The 19603-nt window shown below is 50.4% G+C and overlaps 5 protein-coding genes across 5 annotated transcripts; 3 read left to right on the top strand and 2 right to left on the bottom strand.

Moving 5' to 3' along the window:
- Window positions 1-16: 16 nt before the first annotated feature.
- BDW70DRAFT_131577 (cytochrome P450) lies at window positions 17-2182 on the bottom strand. Its single transcript, XM_073736007.1, has 3 exons — window positions 1457-2182; window positions 273-1387; window positions 17-226 (listed from the first exon to the last, which is right to left on the bottom strand). Exons 1-3 carry the CDS (start codon window positions 1786-1788, stop codon window positions 90-92), a joined length of 1584 nt encoding a protein of 527 aa, XP_073598174.1. The 5' UTR covers window positions 1789-2182; the 3' UTR covers window positions 17-89.
- Window positions 2183-2518: 336 nt separating this feature from the next.
- On the top strand, window positions 2519-4365 carry BDW70DRAFT_148531 (F-box/WD repeat-containing protein; the record flags this gene model as incomplete). The annotated part of the gene is made up of 2 exons (XM_073738880.1): window positions 2519-3600; window positions 3654-4365. The coding sequence occupies 2 exons, from the start codon at window positions 2519-2521 to the stop codon at window positions 4363-4365; spliced, it is 1794 nt and encodes a 597-aa protein (XP_073598173.1).
- A 155-nt stretch (window positions 4366-4520) lies between these two features.
- Window positions 4521-6151, bottom strand: BDW70DRAFT_11499 (nucleolar and coiled-body phosphoprotein 1 family protein). The gene is made up of 2 exons (XM_073734621.1): window positions 6072-6151; window positions 4521-6009 (listed from the first exon to the last, which is right to left on the bottom strand). The coding sequence occupies exons 1-2, from the start codon at window positions 6114-6116 to the stop codon at window positions 4744-4746; spliced, it is 1311 nt and encodes a 436-aa protein (XP_073598172.1). The 5' UTR covers window positions 6117-6151; the 3' UTR covers window positions 4521-4743.
- Window positions 6152-6663: 512 nt separating this feature from the next.
- Window positions 6664-11547, top strand: BDW70DRAFT_165993 (GTP-Rho binding exocyst subunit SEC3). The gene is made up of 4 exons (XM_073741876.1): window positions 6664-7002; window positions 7146-9337; window positions 9391-10505; window positions 10566-11547. Exons 1-4 carry the CDS (start codon window positions 6810-6812, stop codon window positions 11497-11499), a joined length of 4434 nt encoding a protein of 1477 aa, XP_073598171.1. The 5' UTR covers window positions 6664-6809; the 3' UTR covers window positions 11500-11547.
- A 983-nt stretch (window positions 11548-12530) lies between these two features.
- BDW70DRAFT_165987 (guanine nucleotide exchange factor DCK1) lies at window positions 12531-19193 on the top strand (the record flags this gene model as incomplete). The annotated part of the gene is made up of 2 exons (XM_073741875.1): window positions 12531-18960; window positions 19003-19193. The coding sequence occupies exons 1-2, from the start codon at window positions 12795-12797 to the stop codon at window positions 19191-19193; spliced, it is 6357 nt and encodes a 2118-aa protein (XP_073598170.1). The 5' UTR covers window positions 12531-12794.
- Between the last annotated feature and the right edge of the window lie 410 nt (window positions 19194-19603).

Below are 19603 nucleotides of genomic sequence, written 5' to 3'. Positions count from 1 at the left end.
CCGAGTTGTGGAAACGTTTGAATTGAGTGCGTCCTAAGTGCAACGGTAGTGAAGGTGGCTAGAACCGGACATATGGACACTTAAGTTATCTATATATACTCAAACCTGAGAATCAATTTTTCTCCCTTCGGTTTGACCGTGTAAGCATCGATTGCTTCTATACCGTCATCGTTGACGATAGTGGTCCGGAAGTTTGTATAGACGGCGGCGACGACCAGCTTCATCTCTGTTGGGTGGTTAAAGAGCTTTCTTTGCTCATTAAGAACTCTTACCTTGTAGAGCCAGATTACTTCCCACACACATCCGTCCACCGCTCCCGAACGCCCAAAACCATCGCTTTCTTTCCTCCAGATCGGAAGGTTTATTGGAGTCTTTGAGCCATCGCTTCGGCTCCCATGTCTCAGGGTCTGGAAATACCTCCGGATTTCGATGAAGAGAATAGGCCTGTGCGTTTACTCTGGTATTTGGGGGTATATTGTCATACCCAACAAGCGTGCATGTCGGCGTCGGCGTAACCCGAGGTTGTATGCCTGGAATTGAAGCGTGGAGTCGCAAAGTTTCTGTGAGTATTGCCTCTAGAAAAGGTAGCGAGTCAATAGATTTCGGCGACGGCAACTCGGCATGACCAGACAGGCAACGAGGAGCGATCCTTGGTTGTAGTGTAAGAAGCTCCTTGTGAAGGTCTTTCTGTACTTCTAAATGTCGGGAGAGTTCCCACATAAGGTATGTCAGAACGACAGCGCTGGTCTCGTGGCCTGCTGTGAGGTGATCGTACATCTCACATGCGATGTCGAGCCTCTGCTGCTCAAGATAATCTGCGGTTAATTTTGGATCGTCTATCTTGAGCGGGGCTTGTTTTGAGATGGCTTGTTTGAGGTGCTTGTATACAACCGGCTCGACACTAAGGTCCGATGAAGCAATAGATGCTTCTGCTTTATCGCAGAGCTCCAGGCCCCAAGAATCGAGAATCCGATTCGCATCATCGCACCATTTGGGAATTAAACGTATACCAATTTTTCTCAGTAGAGCAAAGACATTTGGGACTTCTTGATGATAGAATTCAAACGGCTTTCTGCATTGATAGAGGCGCAACATCTCGCGCCTGTACTCCGGGTTCTGGAGGAAGTTAGTGCCATTAGCCAGCCCAAATAGATAGGCCGAGACAAAGTCCATGGTCAGCCCTTGGTTGAGGTCATAAACATCGGTATCCGTCTTAGACGTGGCCGCTGCTTGAATAATCGGCAGAAGCCGGTCAAAAATGATGGTTTTGGATATAAGCTGCAGGTGGCGAGACGATTGCAAGTAGGATTTACTGTAGATATTGGACAGCATCCTTTTCCGTGTGGAATGAGCTTTGCTACCGGTCATGGTGAACATGCTGACTGTCCTGTATACTTGCAATGCGGACTTAGTCCCACCGTGGTTTATGACGTTTCTTTCCTCCAGTATTGCTTACCCAAAAGATCCAAAGACCCGCGGGTACCATTCATGTTTGTCAAAACCGCCTGTATATACCGACTTTATACCTCCGTCGACACAATTGATAGAAATCTCCGAGGGCGCCAGTCTGACGATTGACCCTAGCCGTTCATGCGCAGCGTGGATGGTGCGGTTATTCTGGCCGCGAAACCGCTTCCAGAGAATCCAGGCAGGCGAAATTGGAGCCGTCCAATGCGCATTTGGAAGTTTAGACAGTGGCGACAGAAAAGCAGGATAGATCATAAACTCGTAGAGGAGAGTTAGGCCCAGCATGATGGGCGCTAACCAGGCGAACACTGGCATCTCCATAGTGCAGAAGCCGACAGATTGACTCAGGAGCAGAGTATTTTCTTGAGAAAAAGTTCAAAGAGTTCAAGGAGAGGTCCAACAAGTAGTCGTTCTCTGCTGGATTGAGCTTTATCTTTAACCTCGAAGCGATGAGCTATCGGCAGGTGCCCCGCCGCATATACCTGCCCTGCTGGTGTATCCCCGCATTGAGCACAAGCCGGCTTTTCGAGCCCAGGCAGTTTATGAGCTTATGTGCACTGGCTAAGAAATCAGTAAATCGCAAGGTGCATAAGTGGACCGGACTCTGAAAAGAGAGAAAGGAGAGTTTTGGCTTGTGGTACGAGAGGAGATGATGGCTGGATGACATAAGATCATAGGTCTTCTCCCGCTTCTATCTGTATTTCCGTCACTCCGGAATATATCGCGTCTCTTTGTTAAGAAGACATTCTTCCCAAAATCCACCCTTGAGAAACAACATCTGCTTATGCTGCACGCATGAGGTAGCTTCTCCACTGGGAAAGTGTCTTTTGCAAATTCCGTCATGACTCAACACCGCAACATAACTTGCTGTTTACCCGCGGTGACTCAGACCTGATGTGGTTGTTCTATAACTGTTGCGCTGCCTTTACTCATCATAAGGCTGGCCCACTTGTGCGGGCACTATTAACCTGTCCGAGTTAAAATCAATTTATAAAGTCGCTTCACGTATTTCAGGACTACCAGTTATCTTTTGATGAGACAAGCGTTGACCATGCTTCTCTCAGACTTGCCTCCAGAGATCATCTATGCAATTGCGACCCATTTGCCGACTGCAAATGATTTTATATGTCTAGCGCGAACATGTCGCCGGCTGCATAAGATCATTGCTAGCGGAGACTGGAGCATATTCAGAGTCTTTGTAAAGAGTCGATTCTACAACATACCTACACCACCTTTCTGGAAGGATGCGGCCCAGGCCCTCACTTCTCGTTCTAGAGCGTTAGACAGACATGCAATTATCGGCCGATTTGTCACTCGTCCACTGAATGCAGAGCAACTAGGCGGATCATCTCAGGCTACTCGAGGTGACAACCCTACCCATGGATATCGACCCGCTATCGACTCGTATGAAGTCTGGAATGGATCGAGCTGGCATGACCGGCGTGAGGTGTTGGCGTGGAGCGCTGCGCATGAATTGGTGTTGCAGATCCGACAGCATGGATCCCAACAACTGCAAAGATTGTTTGTCTTCAATGATTTAGAGCACATCAGCAGCCATGATGATATCTGCGGGCTCCATCTCTTACGACCCGGACACTATGCGAAACACCAGGATTGGGAGCATATGATACTTGGTCGAATGCGTGGCGAACTTGTTCACCTTGCAATTGCACCAGAGAGTCATACTTATGAGCTTAGACAAAAGTTCCAAACATTCGGCCTGGAAATTGAACGGACCGATATGAGTGAGGGTCCAGAGTCGATACTCGCAGCACATTTGAGTAATGGTACAATAGCGCTCTACAGTACAACCACAGGGGAGGCAGAGGTACAAGCATTCGGACGTCTCCATGTCGAAGCAGGGCGTCCTGCACGTTACAGGAGCTCCAGGTTTCTCTCCTCAGACCGCTTGGCTGTGGCGACGGGACGCCTAGAAGATGCAATCGCCGTCTTTACGATCTCGCAAGGACGATTGACGGTTGAGCACTCATTATCCGCCGATTTCCTAGGTTCGCCGGCCTTAAATGGATTCGCTAAAAGATCAACCGTTACTGCAATAGCGCCGCTCACTGGACAGGCCGGAAGTTCCATAGGCAATACCTTCCTTGCAGCCTGGGGGGATGGCGCGGTCAGGTACGTCTTTGCCTCACTGGTCGTCTACGACGTGCAACGCTAATGGCATACAGACTTCATGACCTACGCTCTCACAAGCCATACGAAGGGCTTTACATAGACATAGCTGACCAGAACCCCGTATACTGCATCCACCCGTACGGGCACGATCGATTCGTCGTCGGTGCAGGGGGCGACGCAGTTGTCAAGATATTCGATATTCGAATGCCCTCTACCTACGACTACAGCGCCGCAAGACGACAATCATCTTCTAGCCGGCCCAAAGGTCGAACCACACTCCCCATATCTTCTGCGCACCCAAGCAAAGACCTCTCTATTTTCCTTTCTCTAAACCCGCCCACGACGCGCAATGACAACGTCTCTCGGTACGCTAGGCACCGCTACCGCGGTCCAATATATACCATGTCTTCCCCTTCTCTCTTATCGCCAACGATATACACAGGCATCGCCGGAGGGGTCGTGCGACTCGACTTCGCGTCTACAGATGACTTAACCGGTACTCATAATACTTGGTACCGCGACTCCATAGACCTAGACATAAATTGCAACACAAATCTCAGAGGAAACTATACCAATAATATCATTGAGCTGTCTGGCTATGAGAGGCCAGATAGTAGGGATACAACCACCTGTTCGAAATTGAGGTCCCAAGTGCCTTTTGGAGCTGTCGATGATCAGCACATCGCGAATGAGCTGGCGACGGGCTGGGATAGGAGGTGGAAGCCGCTGGAGGCACCTGGTGCTTGGAGACGTCGGGACTTTTAAGGCGGCTGCTCTCTGTACCTACATAATTTATGGGCTAGTCTGGGCTAAGGTACAAGTATAGAAGACTTAGAAGCATTTCTAAAGATTGGATGTTTGCAGCTTTAGATTAGGATAAATAGGGAAGTATAATAACAAAAATAATTGATTCCCAGCTCCATAAGCGCCTTGCTTGCAAGAGATATAAAAACGAGATCTACGATATAAGGCTATAAATCTATTTCCACCACTAAAACGAGCTTTTGTTGGACATAGACTGTATGCCAGTGAAAACGAAGATATAGGTATTACATACCATCTAACGAAGATTGCGAGATTCGATAGAGGTTTGATTGTGGAGGTCCAGCATGGTACCGCGGGCAGAAATCACCGGCCACTTAATTAATCCTCAAACTTGAATGACTTGCCGCCAGAGATATCGATAGGGCCACCGCGGTACGAGCCACGCTTCTTCTTGTTCTTCTCCTTGGTGAAGCCCTTGCCACGTGTGACCGAAAGGTCCTTGTAGGCCTTTTCCGCGTACGCGTACGGCACGTACTGATTGGAGGGGTGGTTGTGAGGGAGTTCGCTGAGAGCGGCTAGAGGTGTAGGACGAGTGCCGGTGTGTTTTCTCTTGCCGTTACCATTGCCATTTCCGGGAGCTGGGCTGGCACCGGAGGAGACTGGGGTTTCCGACGTAACGGCGGGCTTTTGGGTGGCTTCAGCCTCGGAGTTCTGGAGGGTGCGGCTGGTGCTGGAGGACTCTTCTCCAGAGGACGACGAGGAGTCCGAAGAGCCGCTGGAGCTTGAGTCGGAGGGGGGCAGGGGTGTCTTGGTGGCAGCCTTGAGAGCCTTCTTGTCGGCTTTCTTGGCGGCGTCCGAACCGGATTCAGACTCGGATTCAGATGAAGAGTCAGATGAGGAGTCAGATGAGGAATCCGAGGAGGAATCCGAGGAGTCAGAAGAAGAGCTTGAAGAGGAGCTGTGGGAAGCATCGGACTCGGACTCTGACTCGGAACTTGACGAAGAGTCTGAGTCTGAATCGGAGTCTGAGCTGGAATCGGATGAGCTCTCACTACTGGACGAAGAGGACTCTTCAGCCTTCGAGGTCAACTTGGTTTTCTTCGCCTTTGGAGCCTCTTCGGAGTCAGAGCCGGAGGAGGAAGAAGCGCTCGATTCCGCCTTTCGCTTAACGCCCTTCGTTGCAGGGCCGGGGGCGAGGGCAGCCTCATCCTCGTCCTCATCATCAGCGTCACTGTCCGAGGAGCTCGAAGATGAGGAAGAAGAGGAAGACGACGAGGAGGAGGCCGAGGAAGAAGAGGAGGACGAAGACGTTGACGAGGACCTCCTGCGCTGAACCTTCGGTGCTTCAGACATCTCCACATCAGAGTCGGACGAATTAGAGTCAGAGGAACTGTCGGCATCACTGTCACTGCTTCCTGAGCTGCTAGAGCTTGAAGCATTCTTGCGGTTCGGTTGAGACTCCCAACTCTGGAAGATCTCTAGAAGAGAAGGAACATCGGACTTTTTGCTTGCACTAATCGACTTTTTGGCCAGCTCTTTGGTAAAGGCGGCGCTCGTGGAGGTAAACCCATGTTCAGATAGAAAAGCTGAAACCGCCGAGATTAAATTCGCAGGCAGTATAGTATCTTTCGTGGCCTTCGCCTGCTTCGTTAGGGAGTTGTCAGTCGTCCGACGCAAATACTAGGTTCACCTAGATGAACACATACCTTCTTATCCCGCTTCACAGAGCTTTTTTTATTGTGAGCAGCCATTGTAGGGAGCTGATGAGCGCTGTGCAGGTCAATTCGTCTTTACGCCTCTGTGGAGAGAGAGTTGATAAAGAAAAAAATGGCAGAAAAAATAAAATTCACGGTAGTAGGGCGGTCTCTCAGGGGATAGTGTGCTATTGGTTAAAGCTTTATCTGAAATCTCAAGTCACCTGATATAAAAAACGAACTTACTAAGCGGCCATTGAAGGACTCGATTTGAATTATCTACTTTTCTTGAATTGTGTGTAATAGAGAGAACTTAAGCGAGATATTATAACCCAGTCTTCCATGATATCTTGAAATACAGGCCTGATTAAAATGGGCTTTAAATACAGTGAATACGCCCTTATTACATGGTAATACCTCAGTGCAACTTGAGTACACGGGGAAGGTTGAGCTCTTATGTACGGTGCTGTTACAGCCACGAGCTCCGCCGCCCGCTCCATCCCCATCGATAATGAGCTAATAATTGACCCGCTGGAGTCGCTCCTTCGTTTTGCACGGGCTTCGTCTGATATGCAATTCTGACCCCGCTATAACCTCTAAGACAGTGATTTTAGCTGGAATAGGATTCAATCTTGATTGCCTCCGTCAGCCCTGCGTGTTCCGCCTACGTTTCTTCGGTACCTCGATCATGTTCACCTGGCTTCGAATACCTCCTGAGTAAGCAGGCTGTCGGCAGTTCGAACTATAAGCATGAATGGTCATGATCGCCCGAGGGGACCTCTAGGAGATCCTGTACCTCAAAGAGATCCTCGCCGGCGCGCTGAGAGTCGCGCTGGTGGGCATGGGGGGCCCGGTGATGGAGCGTCAAGGGCCGAGAAATTCGAGGACGAAAAGCGGAGGATTGTTCAAAGTTGCTTTTCAAAGAAGGATAGCGATGGTGCCTGTATGTTTAAGCAACTTTGAGCTGAACGCTTCATACACCTGCTCGACGGCTGTTTCGCGAATCAGGCCTACTGAAACGTCATGGAGCTAATAGCCCTACCACTTCTGGTCAAGAATATGGCTGACATTTCGTTGATTTATCAGTGGTCGAGTCCTACATTACACACGTACGGATCATGGAAGATGGCGCCTACCCTTCATCCCCGCCCCCGCCGAATTCTGCCCCTGAAAACAAGAAGGCAAGAGTCATAATCGTCGCTGTGAGACGGTCCGGAAGGGTACGCATGCACAAAGCTAGGGAGAACAATGACGGCTCTTTCTCAATTGGCAAAACATGGATGCTGGATGACCTGTCCGCCATTAAATCGTATAATGCGATCGTGCCGTCTAGCCCTCAGGAGGAACTGCAAAAGCAATGGGCATCGAACGTTGGCTTTCTGGTAACTGTGGGAAAGCCTTACTACTGGCACGCCAAAACCTCGAAAGAGAAGGATTTCTTTATTGGCAGTTTGGTGAAAATCTATAAAAAATATACTGGCGGCAAAATGCCGGATCTTATAGGGTTTGATGAGCGTGAGCTCCAGCTTCTTCTGGGACCGCACTATTCTGGCGGAAAGGGACCATCTTCTGGCTCGTCGAATGCTGAAGGATCTTTTGTACCCCCGCGTCCACCTTCATCTCAGGGTAACCGTTCTCAGTCCCCTCATTGGGCTCGCGCACGGAGCCGCGATTCGCCCAAACGAAGACCAAACGAGGAAGAGCTACCCATACGTGCTCAGCGCAGCCGGGAACAGATGAGCAGACCCTCTACCGCGCAGTCGGGCAAAAGTGGTCCCCCTCCATTTGCACCGCCTCAACATCCTCCACCAGTGCTCCCAGTTGACCAGGGTGATCGACCACCTCCGCGTGCAATGGAGCGGCTCGCCGGCGATCCTAAGGCACCGAAGATCGCTCCGGTATCACCGTTGGAACCTAAAAATAGGGAAATTCCTAGCAGCTTGAGAACGGCACACTCAAGGGAAATTATTAGTAAAGAGGCTGAGGAAGTCAACTTATCAAGCCTCCAGACGGAGCCCCGTCCACCGTCGTCACGAAGCGGGAAAGTGGTACCTGAACCTCGTCCTATCGTACGTAGCGAGAATTCGAGCTCCAGTATACCCGAGGCTAGACGAGTCAATGATGACATTGTTCCGGGTCTTGCTCCAAGCGAGCTGCGAGTGAAAGAACCAAAAGGAGGTTCTGAAACGCCATCGTCCACTTCCAAAGGACAACCGACGTCACTTGCAGGAGACCAATTGAGCAGCTCAAACAACCTGCAACTTGCCGATGTACCACCGGGGCTGTTGGCAGGTTTACCCGCAAGTAACAATGTCACTAGTGCCAAGCCTGTTGAGACACCGCAACAAGTTTCGGAGAAAGTAAAGCCAGAAGAACCTGTCGCGGAGAGCAAGGCACCATCATCTCCCATTAGCCCGCCAGAAGCCCTTCAGGAGAACGATGAAGATGACCCCGACGCTCATCGGCCTGGCCTCGGACCTATGATTAAAAAGAAGTCAAACAAAGATGTGGCGGGTGCGTTCCGCAAAGCTGCCAATGCATATGGGGCGTTCAAACCACGAAGCGGAGGCGCCGGCGCAAGACTTTTGGCTGCCGCGAAGAAACAGGCTGCGTCAGAAGGACCTGATGGGATCACCAGTGTCGTGCCTGCGCCATCCCTTGTTCGAAGAGCAGAAGAACCGGCGAAGACGACGACTGAAGAGCGTCCTGAGGAAACGGCTACTGTGCCTCCAGTGTCAGAGGCCCCAGAAATCCCGTCGACGGATGCGCCGCCTTTACCTGCACCAACCGTACCAGAGCCAAACATACAGGAGCCTCCCAGGGTTGAGATTACGAAAGCTGTTGCTGATGCTACCGCAGCACCTTCACTAGATGCCCTTAAAAATATGCCACAAGCAGTGGCCGTACGAGCAGATGAAAGGTCACGTTCCGTATCTCCCTCTCCGCGAGATCGTCGGCGCAGGCGTCATGAAGATAATACTGTCAAATATTGTCAAGCACTCGGACTTGATCCAAAAGTCCTTGGCGATCGCGGAGTGGAATTCGATGATATTCTGACCGACCTTGGCTGGAATGGCCGCCTCTCAGACGAGAAGAAAATTGAAGACCTCGAAGCAGACGTTCGCCGAGAGATTGGGCGCGTGGAGGCTACAAGCTGGCTTGGTAACCTTGAGCAACAAGAAGGCAAGGTCGACCAGCTTGCTAAACTCATCGACAAGACTATTGAAGAGTGTGAAGAGCTAGACAACCTACTCACTTTGTATTCGCACGAACTCAATGTGAGTCATCCCCAAGAACTTCGATTTTTTTCACCTTGCTAACGAAAACCTAGACACTTCGCGACGATGTATCATATATTGAGACCCAATCTCAAGGTTTACAGGTCCAGACGGCCAACCAGAAACTTCTGCATAGCGAGCTACAGACCCTGTTGAAGACGCTTTCTATATCCGCAAACGATCTGCAACCCTTAAAAGAGGCATCGCTTAGCAATATAGACGGGTTAAGAGAAACCGAGCTTGCACTTTCTACTCTATACAAAGCTATGCTTACAATCGACCCCGATATCTGGCATAACAAAAAACGTCTGGATGCTGCTGGAGGACATGGTACCGTGGGTGTGTACGCCGACACTGAGATCGGTCAAATGCGTGCTATCAAGGACAAAAAGGAGGAGTATCGATTCTATTCGTCATCATTTCTTCAACGGCTCAGACAGTTCATGGGTATCGCCTATCAAGTAGCGGCACAGAAGCGGGCTGATGCGGCAGCTAATTCGCAGAAGGATCCGATGAAGTTAGACGGCTCAGCAAGGGCTTACGCTCGTCGGGAATTATGGGTTTACAGTGCGTTGACCCTATTTGCCAGGGAAGTAAGTGGGCCAGAGTGGCAGGGTTTAATCACTCTATACGAACAACAAGCCAAGCAATCATACCAAGCTGAATTCCGCGACAACAACATGGCCTGGAAGAGAACGGCAAAAAAAATGACGGGCGAAGAGCAGGAACTTCTTTTCACCCATCAGGATAAGGAAAAGGAAGCCGAGGGTATAACAACGGCGGCGAGGAAGCTGACCGTCAGGAGGGGAAAGACTATCAGAGCTGCAGCAGGGCTGAGGCTTCCCTCTGCTGATAAGCAGCATGGAAGGCTCGAACCTTTTGAAGTGTTTGCCGGCACTCTTCAGGAAACAGTGAAGATGATTTCAGAAGAGCAAAACTTCCTCGTGCGATTTTTCCACCTAACCTCTCTTTCAAATACCGATTTTGCGGATATTGTGGCTTCGGGAGCCCCGGACGAGCGTGCAGTTCCAGACTTTACAATTAAACAATCGCCCGATCCAGATCGAGGAATGGCAAAGAAAGTGGAACAGGCTATGGACGAGCTATATTCGTTCTGGCCGATTGATATGCAGAATCTTGTGGATTGGTCCATCAAAGCAGATCCTCTGTGAGTTTGTGATGCTTGATTACGTTGGGTCTTGATTCTTAAAACTAACTGTCCTCTAAGACAAGGCATTGGTATCTTGTTCGCCATTGAAAAGACCATTGCGGACTTTGATGATACCAACCAGGATTTCATCATTCACTCTCTCCAGAAACTGCATTCTCGTTTAATTGGTCTTTTCAATCGGTTCGTCGACGAACAAATCCGTGGCATTGAAGAGACTAAGGTCAAAATCAACAAACGAAAGGGCGTAATATCGTTCATGAGAATTTTCCCGAACTTCTCTGTTGCGGTGGAGAACATGCTTTCCGACCCGTCATCAGAGTTCTACGACATCCGTCTAAACGTCAATGAAGCATATGATCGCATCAACCGGGCGATGTGGGAGTCATTGAAATTTATCGCAAAGGAAGCTCCAGGCCAATCCGCAACAGTAGCGGCAGCAGCTGGCTCTGGTGATCCGGAAGACAAGGAGATACTGAACTATCATATTCTTTTGATAGAGAACATGAATCATTATATTGAGGAGGTTGATCTTCGAAATCTACCCGTTCTGGAGCGGTGGCGCAATCGAGCCCAAGAGGACATGAGGGAACACATGAGGCTTTACCTGGACTCCGTGATTTACCGACCACTTGGGAAATTGCTCGAGTTTGTCGACTCGGTTGAAGGTCTGGCTGCTACGACCAGCAACCCCACCGATATTGCGAGCCGTCCTAGTCATTCACGCTCAGTAGCGAAGAGAGTGCTGGCTGCCTACGACGCAAAAGAGATACGGCGTGGTATCGAGATGCTCAAGAAGCGAGTCGAAAAGCACTTTGGCGATGCGGATGATCCTGGTCTCAGCCGCAGTCTGGTAATAAAAGTGCTTCGCGAATGCGAAAGTCGTTATGAGCAGGCGTATGACCGAACGCAACACATGATCCGTGCAGTATATGAAGGCCAGCTTGAGCTTGAGTGGCGCAAAGAGGATGTTGCCGCCATGTTCAGGAAATGATAATGTATCTTTCTATGTCCATCCGTTCCAATCGGTATCCTCCTGCGCTATTATTCCACTATGCAGGTTTCATAGAATGGCGCTTGGTTGGATACTCATTGAATATGTTTAGCAATCCATTACCTTTAATCTACTATTTCAGCGACAAATGTAGTTTGAGATGCCTAACAATACGCTCAAACAGGGAGCATCGACAGTAGAAACCAATGTAGGTACAGTAAAGATGAATTTCTCAAGAAGCTGGACTGCAATATTAAACGATAACGGGTGGGCGGCAGGATGCCTGTGGCAAAAGATTGATTGCTCTGGGATCGCCCAAGTTTGGGTGCTCAGACGCAGAGCCATGGGATGAAGTGGTTCATTTCAGGTTCAGGGGCTATCACTATCACACCAAACATCCCGGTTAGACGGCAAGCAGGAGAAATGCTACGAGCCGGGCAAACATGATTGCCTCATCATTCAACACTACTCAAGAGACAACAAAGTCCTTTCTGAGTCCAGCCCTGGCAGCTTGAATACGATTGGAGCTGTCCCTACTCTCCGCCTCACGCTCGACGAACTGATCGACCCGGCGACCCTCTGGATCTTTCGCTCCTGCGCGATCGCCATTTTCCCATTTGACACCTTCGAGTTTCACGGGCTTGTGCTCAAGTCTAGTTTTTGCTTTCCGCTTTTTCTCAGACGACCACTCCTTTCGTCTGTTGGCTCCTACTCTCAATTTCTCACAGCCGGTATGCTTTTCTCACACCCCCTTCTTTGCCTTCTCCACCGTTCCCGCCAAGCTGAGCAAAGGCTCTCGACCGGGGACTCCACCTCCGCCCACTAGGGGGTCAGATATCGCACAGGACTAGGATGCGATTAGTATTCAATTCATTTGTATACTTGACGTGCCAACTGCTCTGCTCTCGTGGGCTTACAACTTTGGCTGCTAGCTCGTTGCTGAGCTGCGGCTTGCCCTCAACTCTTTTCGATCGGCCTATTTGGGGCCCGTCTCAGACAAGAATTCTCAAGCTAATTGTTGTCACTGCTTAGGTTTCAAGTTTACAGCAATCCCTAAGGACTCAGCTATCATTGCTTCCGATCCGTGCGGCGTTGAGTTTCATCTACATTCCTCTCAAATCGCACGATACACTCGGAGGGATTACTGCATGTCGCGGCTTGTCCCCTTGATCAAACCAGAATTTCTGCTATCTTTCTGCCTCCGCTGAACCGCTGCCCCTCCATTCCTCGAGACGGCCCCGTACCGGCGACGACTGCTGCGGGGTGCGCTCTGGTCCGCCGCCTCGACTGCAGACATGCCCTGGCGGCCTCTGCCTCGAATCGCTTTTGCCGTTGCCATCTACCCCTTCCAGCCCTCCACTCCGGCCGACCTACCGCTAGAACTCGGTGATGAGCTGTATATAATCGAACAAGGCGGGAACAATGGTGAATGGTGCCGCGGCTACTTGGTTGCTCCGCCGTCTTTGCTAGCAGGTTTAACGAGTACCAAGGGCCAGACCCTTGAGGCGCGAGTATTTTCGGGTATTTTCCCCCGCAATTGCGTGGAGATCCGCGAAGTCCTGGGTGATAGCGAAGGAAACAATACCTTGACAAATGGGGACTGCTCAATTGACGACAGGGCGGAGGATGCGGAGGTGGATGTGCGGAGCAGTCTAGCTTCTTCTCAATATGACGAACAAGTTTCGGGCGAGATATCTGAAGTATTAGTCGCGCGAAAAGAGAAGCCTTCACAGATTTTCATCCAGAAGACAGACGATGATGACCAGTCGACTCCACGAGGGGCGCGGGCCAGTCCCTGGGGAATGCTTCCACTTACGCCGATCAATGTAGCCCCGCGGGATCCTGATGCGCCCAAGCCAGCCGCGCCAGTGCCTATGCTCAAAATAGGCGACGAAACTCCCACCTCACTTTCCGAACCGTTGGTCGACGAGATCGCATCATGTTTGCGTGAGTGGCATTCAACTAAGCTACATGAGCTGCTTCTGTCGCAGCAATATCAGGTTGTGGAAGAAATGTCGACTATCGTCCAGGAGCTTGATTATGCCAGACGACAGCTCCTATACAACGTGCTAACATCAAAAGAGAAGGAGGTGCTCCGGCAAGAGGTCGTTTGGAAACTTGTTCGGGGTAACAAGCTACTTGGTGGGGAAGTGATTGTGCGAGATCCTGAACAACGAGGTCGACTGTTGACAGGCGAGGATTCTGCCGTACATTTAGCAAAGCTCCAGTCCGAAATGAGCATGCTCGAGAGCAGCCCCACGCCTGCGTCGGACACCGCAGCTCTTCATCATTTGCTCGTGGAAGTCAATGCTGTATCAGGAAATGCCCCTGGGCCAGTAGTTCTCGCCGTCAATCTGTGCACGGTATCGGAGACTGGCGCTCTAAAAGCGTTGTCCGAGACGTATGTTCTGGATATTCCGTCCCCAGAACAATTCGCAAGTTCAGGCCAGAGCAATAAGCTAAAGACTCTCTTCACTGAATTGGCGGCTACGGATATCGGGGATGGATCAGCAAGCGGGCCTAAGCTCTATCTTTTAGTGAGCGTTCGAGCACCGGAGGTTGCTTCCGCAAGCACTCCAGTTCAGATTGCACCTTCAGCTTCTCGCGAAGGAACAACCTCGCCAAAGCCTCCTACCGCCAACAATTCCGTCAAGGGGCCAGGTCTGAAACCCCGCCGCAGCATTATGTGGTCGTCCAAACGTGGCATTCAAAGCTCAGACCAACCAAAGGAGACCGCCAAACCTCCGCAGTCCTCAGGGAGTGTGGCTAGCAACAAGGGAGGATCGGTCCAGCCATCCAAAGAGTCCGCACAGCTTCGTACCATAGGCGTTGGGCTCCTAGAAGTATCCCATATTCTGCGTCAAGAGAAAGACACTGAGCAGATAATCAACATATGGGCCACTTCTGAGCACACAGAGGATGGGGAAGGGTACACGGACGGTTTCGATGCATTGATACGTGCATTGCTGCCTAGCCCGACAGGGAAGTATGTGAGGTCTCCTCGGGCTGCTCGCGTTCATCTTCACCTTTTCCCTTATGTCGATTCCGATTCGGATGCGTTGATTCGGAAGAACCCAACTATGTTGCATGGTGTCGTGCAAACGAGGCGGATCGGCTTTTCACAAGCTCCGTCCAGGCCTCGGTCTGATATCTATGTGACTATCTCACAGGCAACGTTTCCTCCTGAGGCCCTTCTCTCGCATCCTCATTCGGGCCAAGTGCCGATGCCTTCACACACAGGACTTCGCAACCTGCAGCTGACCCTCGAGGTGCGCACCGCCTCAGGGGCACGAGTCGATAAATGTGTATTCCCAGCCTCGTCATCAACCGCCAGTACCGCATGGAGAACGACCATTACTGAGAAAGGCAAGCCTTGGAACCAGACAATTCGCCTCAATATCCCCACAGATCAAATTCCTGGTTCGCATGTGATTATGAGTATTGCGGATGCCCCTGAATTTCCATTTGCGCTGGCATGGATGCCCCTGTGGGACAACCAGGCTTTTATACGAGATGGACCCCATTCTCTGCTGCTGCATGCATACGACAAGCACACATCAAACGTTGAGAATGGCAAAGGCGCTTATTTGTCCCTCCCTTGGAGCTCACTGGGCAAAAACGAGTCTACAAAGGATGAGGCGCTCACGGGGCCTCTGGCTACCCTTCACATTGACACTCATTTGTGCAGCACTGAGTACTCGCAAGATCAAGTGCTTTTGAGCTTGCTTAACTGGAAAGAACGGTCAGTGGATGAGATTATGGATACCTTGAAAAGAATTCGTTTTGTGCCCGAAATCGAGATCGTCAAACAATTAAGCTCTGTCTTCGATGCGTTGTTTTCAATCCTTGTGGAGCACGCAGGGCACGAAGAGTATGAGGACCTTATCTTCAATAATCTCGTTACGGTCCTTGGAATTGTGCATGACAGACGATTCAACCTTGGCCCAGTGGTCGACCACTACACGGAGAACCAGTTCAATTTCCCCTTCGCAACGCCATGCCTTATTCGAAGCTACCTCCGTCTTTTACAGGCAAGTTCCGACTTGCAGTATCACCGCAACCTTCGCGCTACCTTCAAGGTTGGCCGCCATCTGCTAAAGTTCATCATCAATGCCCGACAGCAGCAAAAATTGAAGGAAGAAGGAATTGGTATCACTCGTGTTCAATCAACGTTCAACCGGGATATGCACACGATTTTCAAGTCACTAGAGGCGCTGATGAAGAATCCTTCTCCTGCGATGGTGGGAAGCAAAACCCTTGTTGTTCAGCACTTCCACACATGGCTTCCAGAGTTGTCGGCTGTCTTCAGCCGAGATGAAGTGATAATGATTGCGCTCAGTTTTATGGACTCTTGCGCAGATGTAAAGGGAATGCTAGTTTTGTACAAATTGGTTCTGATTCAGCATTACACTCGGCTTGAGATCTTTAGCTCCGGTACGGAGAGAAAGAGTCTTGCTTCTAGCTGCATCGGCTGGCTGGATCCATACTGGGGAGCCACCGGTGCAGTATCTGATCAATACCGTGACCAGGTCCGCCTGGTTTGCGCTATCGTGGCAGAGCTGTTGACCCAGCCGGATCCTCAACTCTACGCCTTTATGCCGAAGATTATCTCCTCATACTACTCTATCATTCCTGAAGGCGTTGATGATACGGAATACCTGTCTCTCCTTTTCAGCAAATCGTTCCCATTCCAGATCAAGGCATCAAAAACTAGTCAAAAGTTCGACGAAGTCCTCGTGGAACTTTCGGCTATAATGGCTGCAACTGCGTTAATACCAAACCCTAAGCGCCTACGGCTCAAAGGCTTGGAGCTCACCAACTTCCTTTCTCAGGCATTCGAGGTTCATACCTCAATCTTGAACTGCGAGGCATATCCTAAGAGCTGGTTCAGTATCCATGTCTACAATCACCGGACAACGGTGAAGAGTCTTGAATATCTGGCATCGCTGATGATCGATAAGCTGCTTCCCGCTCCAGACGATGCGGAATTGTTTGACACGAGGCTGTGGGAAACTTTCTTTATGACGTTACTCAAGGTTGTATCTAGTGATGCCCTTGCTTTGGAGACCGTCCCGGAACAAAAACGACGCACTATCTGGAAAATCGCTGGCGATGTTCGAGAACAAGGTGCGGAGTTATTGCACTCTACTTGGGAAGCGATAGGTTGGGAAACGGCTGAAGATGAGAGGGAACGCTACGGATTGAACAGACTCGGCGGTTATCAGGTCCAATACGTGCCGGGCCTTGTAGCCCCCATTATTGAGCTATGCCTTAGTGTCCACGAGGGCCTGCGCCTTGTGGCTGTTGATATTCTGCGAACCATGATCATCAGCGAGTGGGATCTCAATCATGATCTCTCGGTTATTGAAACTGAGATAATTTCAAGTCTGGATAATCTTTTCAAGACGAAGGATATGAGCGAGGGTGTGATTCAGAAGCTCTTTATTGGGGAGCTGCTTGATCGATTTGTTGGTTGCGATGCGTTTGATGAAGAACTTGCCACGGCAGTCAAGGCTCTTATCGCGACCGTGGATGAGCTTCTGGATTTATTTGTGGCGTCGCAAGGCGGTTCTATGGCTGAGAGTCTGCATGTTCTTCGACTGATGGAGTACATGAAAGATATGGGCCGAGAGGATATCTTCATCCGCTATGTCCACGAACTCGCTCAAAGCCAGGCTTCAGCTGGCAACTACACCGAGGCCGGTCTTGCACTACAATTTCATGCCGACTTGTACGATTGGGATCCCAAGCAGTCCGTTCCCGAACTCACAAATCCCCCCTTCCCTGAGCAGACATCCTTTGAAAGGAAAGAAGCCTTGTACTTCACGATTATCCAGTATTTCGAGGACGCTCAGGCTTGGACCCATGCATTGGCTTGCTATAAAGAACTTGCGCTGCACTACGAAGATACGGTTATGGATTTTGCTAAGCTTTCGCGAGCCCAGAGCTCCATGGCAAAAATCCATGAGTCGATCGCCAAGGAAGACAAGCAGTTCCCCCGCTACTTCCGTGTTTTGTACAAGGGGCTTGGTTTCCCAGCAACATTACGTGACAAGGAATATATCATTGAATGTGCCCCGACGGAACGCATGGCTACGCTTATTGATCGTATGCAGAAGGAGCACCCTGCTGCGCAGGTTATGTCGTCCGGAGAAGTCAACGATTACGAAGGTCAATACCTTTATATCAGCCCTGTAAGCGTGCACCGGGATATGAGCCACCCTGTTTACCAGCGATCAAAAGTTCCACCGTCCGTTCGTGACCATCTTCTGATATCGGAACCTACGCGTTTCAGTTCCACACTGAGAAGACATATTGGTGATGCAGATGTTGAAGAACAATGGGTGGAGAAGGTCATCTACACAACTTCTGAACCCTTCCCGAATATTCTCCGCAGGAGCGAAGTAATTAGCACTAAAGAGATTGCGTTGACCCCCCTACAGACAGCCCTGGAACGGACGTGGCGCAAGACGCAAGAGTTATACCTGCTCTACAGGCGCGCAGCATCCGGTGAAGATATGAGCCTGATGAACTTGACAGAGGCTATAGAGCAGTTGCTGGAACTCAATTCTACACCCGCCAGCTGTGTCGCGCACTACCGTCAGTTTTTGACTGACGAGTCTGAGGATGGCGAGGAAGAGGAAGAGGAAGAGGAAGAGGAAGCGAACACGCCTCAACCGATTGATCCGCTAAAAAACGCCCTCGCTGTGGCTCTCATTGACCATGCCTTAGCGATCAAGCACGCCCTCGCACTGTACTCGCGTCCAGCGCATCAAGCCACCCAGGCTGAGTTAACACGCCGTTTCGAAGAAGTTTTCGCACCCGAGCTTTCTTCCCTTCGTCCCACAGAGAGCATGCCTCCGTTGCTGTACCAAAGCAAGTCCCCGATCTCGTCGGAAAGCCGTCGGGTGACTGCGCTTCCGCGGTCTATTAGTCCAGAACAGGAGCTGATTCGCAGTTCCCGCAAAAATAGCCAGGCTCATCGCCGGCAAGCCTCACGCAAGCAATCTGTGAGCCATCGAATAAGCATAATGAACCCCTTCAAACGCTCCAACCATGGAGCAAGCGATTCAATTGCCACTATCCAGCGACAGCCCAATGGCAACAGAGCTAATGACCCTGTGACCGGTTCGTCCGGCAAGGAGGAAGCTGACCTCGATGACGCTGCTACGATTCACAGTCGGACAACGAATCAATCCCGCGACACGAACAATAAACGGCGGAGCTTCTTCGGAGACGTTCTGCAGAAACACACATCCTCCCTGTCGATAAGCACCAGCGTCGACGAGGATGACACCAACAAGTCGCAGAAACGGCAACGATCTAAAAGTGCGTCACGAAGTGCCGCCGACAAGTCTGCGGAGAACGTTAGCCGCAGCACATCTCGACGCAATGGCGCCACGGGGAATCCATCAACACTATCAGTCACTAGCCCCGCGTCAGTTACCAGTCCCAAGGGTGGTTGGTCAACGATACCTTCAGTCACAGAGCATCCCCGACCAGTAACTCGAAGCAGTCTAAATTCCGTTCGCAGTCCTGAAATTCGGAGCCCTGGCGCCCATACCAATAGCTCCTCGAACACGGGAGGAGGCGTACGAGATTCCGTCATGAAGCGCTTCAGCTTGCTCAAGGGAGTCGGACGAAAAGCCAGCCGCCTTGATTTCAAGAACGAACAAACCGTCTACGAGGAGTGATCCCATCTACTTCATTTGTAATGTCTGGACATTATCCTTCCTTTCCCATTTCTCTTTTCTTTGTTTCTTCAATAATTTTTTTCGCTTTTTTTTCTGCATCTGTTGGTCATGTTTCGCATAAGCCTTTAATTTGTTTTGAGCTTGGGCTAGAGCCATCTTAACTCCCATTTTTCCCTCTTTCACTATATCCTATTTTCACTTTACTTGACCTTACTTAACTTTACTTCTGACTTTGGATATGAACCCACGTGGCGGCAATATCACATCTTCGAAAATCCTGATACCTCTTTCTCTCAGCTCATTCTGAACTTCTCCACGGAGTACTTGTTGATACCTGTATATCTTTCTTGGTCGTTTTTCTTTTGTGGTTTGGGCTTGTACGATATCCATCTCGAGCTTTTCTATTGCAA

Source organism: Aspergillus foveolatus (genome assembly GCF_047715535.1).
Source record: "Aspergillus foveolatus strain CBS 279.81 unplaced genomic scaffold BDW70scaffold_11, whole genome shotgun sequence".
In the NCBI taxonomy this organism is placed as follows: Eukaryota; Fungi; Ascomycota; class Eurotiomycetes; order Eurotiales; family Aspergillaceae; genus Aspergillus; species Aspergillus foveolatus.
This window is presented reverse-complemented; position numbering and strand designations above follow the sequence as displayed.

Excerpts from the sequence above, each read along its gene's own strand:
- BDW70DRAFT_11499 (XM_073734621.1), bottom strand. The coding sequence starts at position 6,116 with ATGGCTGCTCACAATAAAAAAAGCTCTGTGAAGCGGGATAAGAAG. Across the intron at positions 6,010-6,071 it reads CTGTGAAGCGGGATAAGAAG|CAGGCGAAGGCCACGAAAGA; the intron begins GTATGTGTTCAT and ends TCCCTAACGAAG.
- BDW70DRAFT_131577 (XM_073736007.1), bottom strand. The coding sequence starts at position 1,788 with ATGGAGATGCCAGTGTTCGCCTGGTTAGCGCCCATCATGCTGGGCCTA. Across the intron at positions 1,388-1,456 it reads CGGGTCTTTGGATCTTTTGG|GACAGTCAGCATGTTCACCA; the intron begins GTAAGCAATACT and ends GCAAGTATACAG. Across the intron at positions 227-272 it reads AAGTAATCTGGCTCTACAAG|AGATGAAGCTGGTCGTCGCC; the intron begins GTAAGAGTTCTT and ends ACCACCCAACAG.
- BDW70DRAFT_165993 (XM_073741876.1), top strand. The coding sequence starts at position 6,810 with ATGAATGGTCATGATCGCCCGAGGGGACCTCTAGGAGATCCTGTACCT. Across the intron at positions 7,003-7,145 it reads GAAGGATAGCGATGGTGCCT|TGGTCGAGTCCTACATTACA; the intron begins GTATGTTTAAGC and ends TTGATTTATCAG. Across the intron at positions 10,506-10,565 it reads TCCATCAAAGCAGATCCTCT|ACAAGGCATTGGTATCTTGT; the intron begins GTGAGTTTGTGA and ends CTGTCCTCTAAG.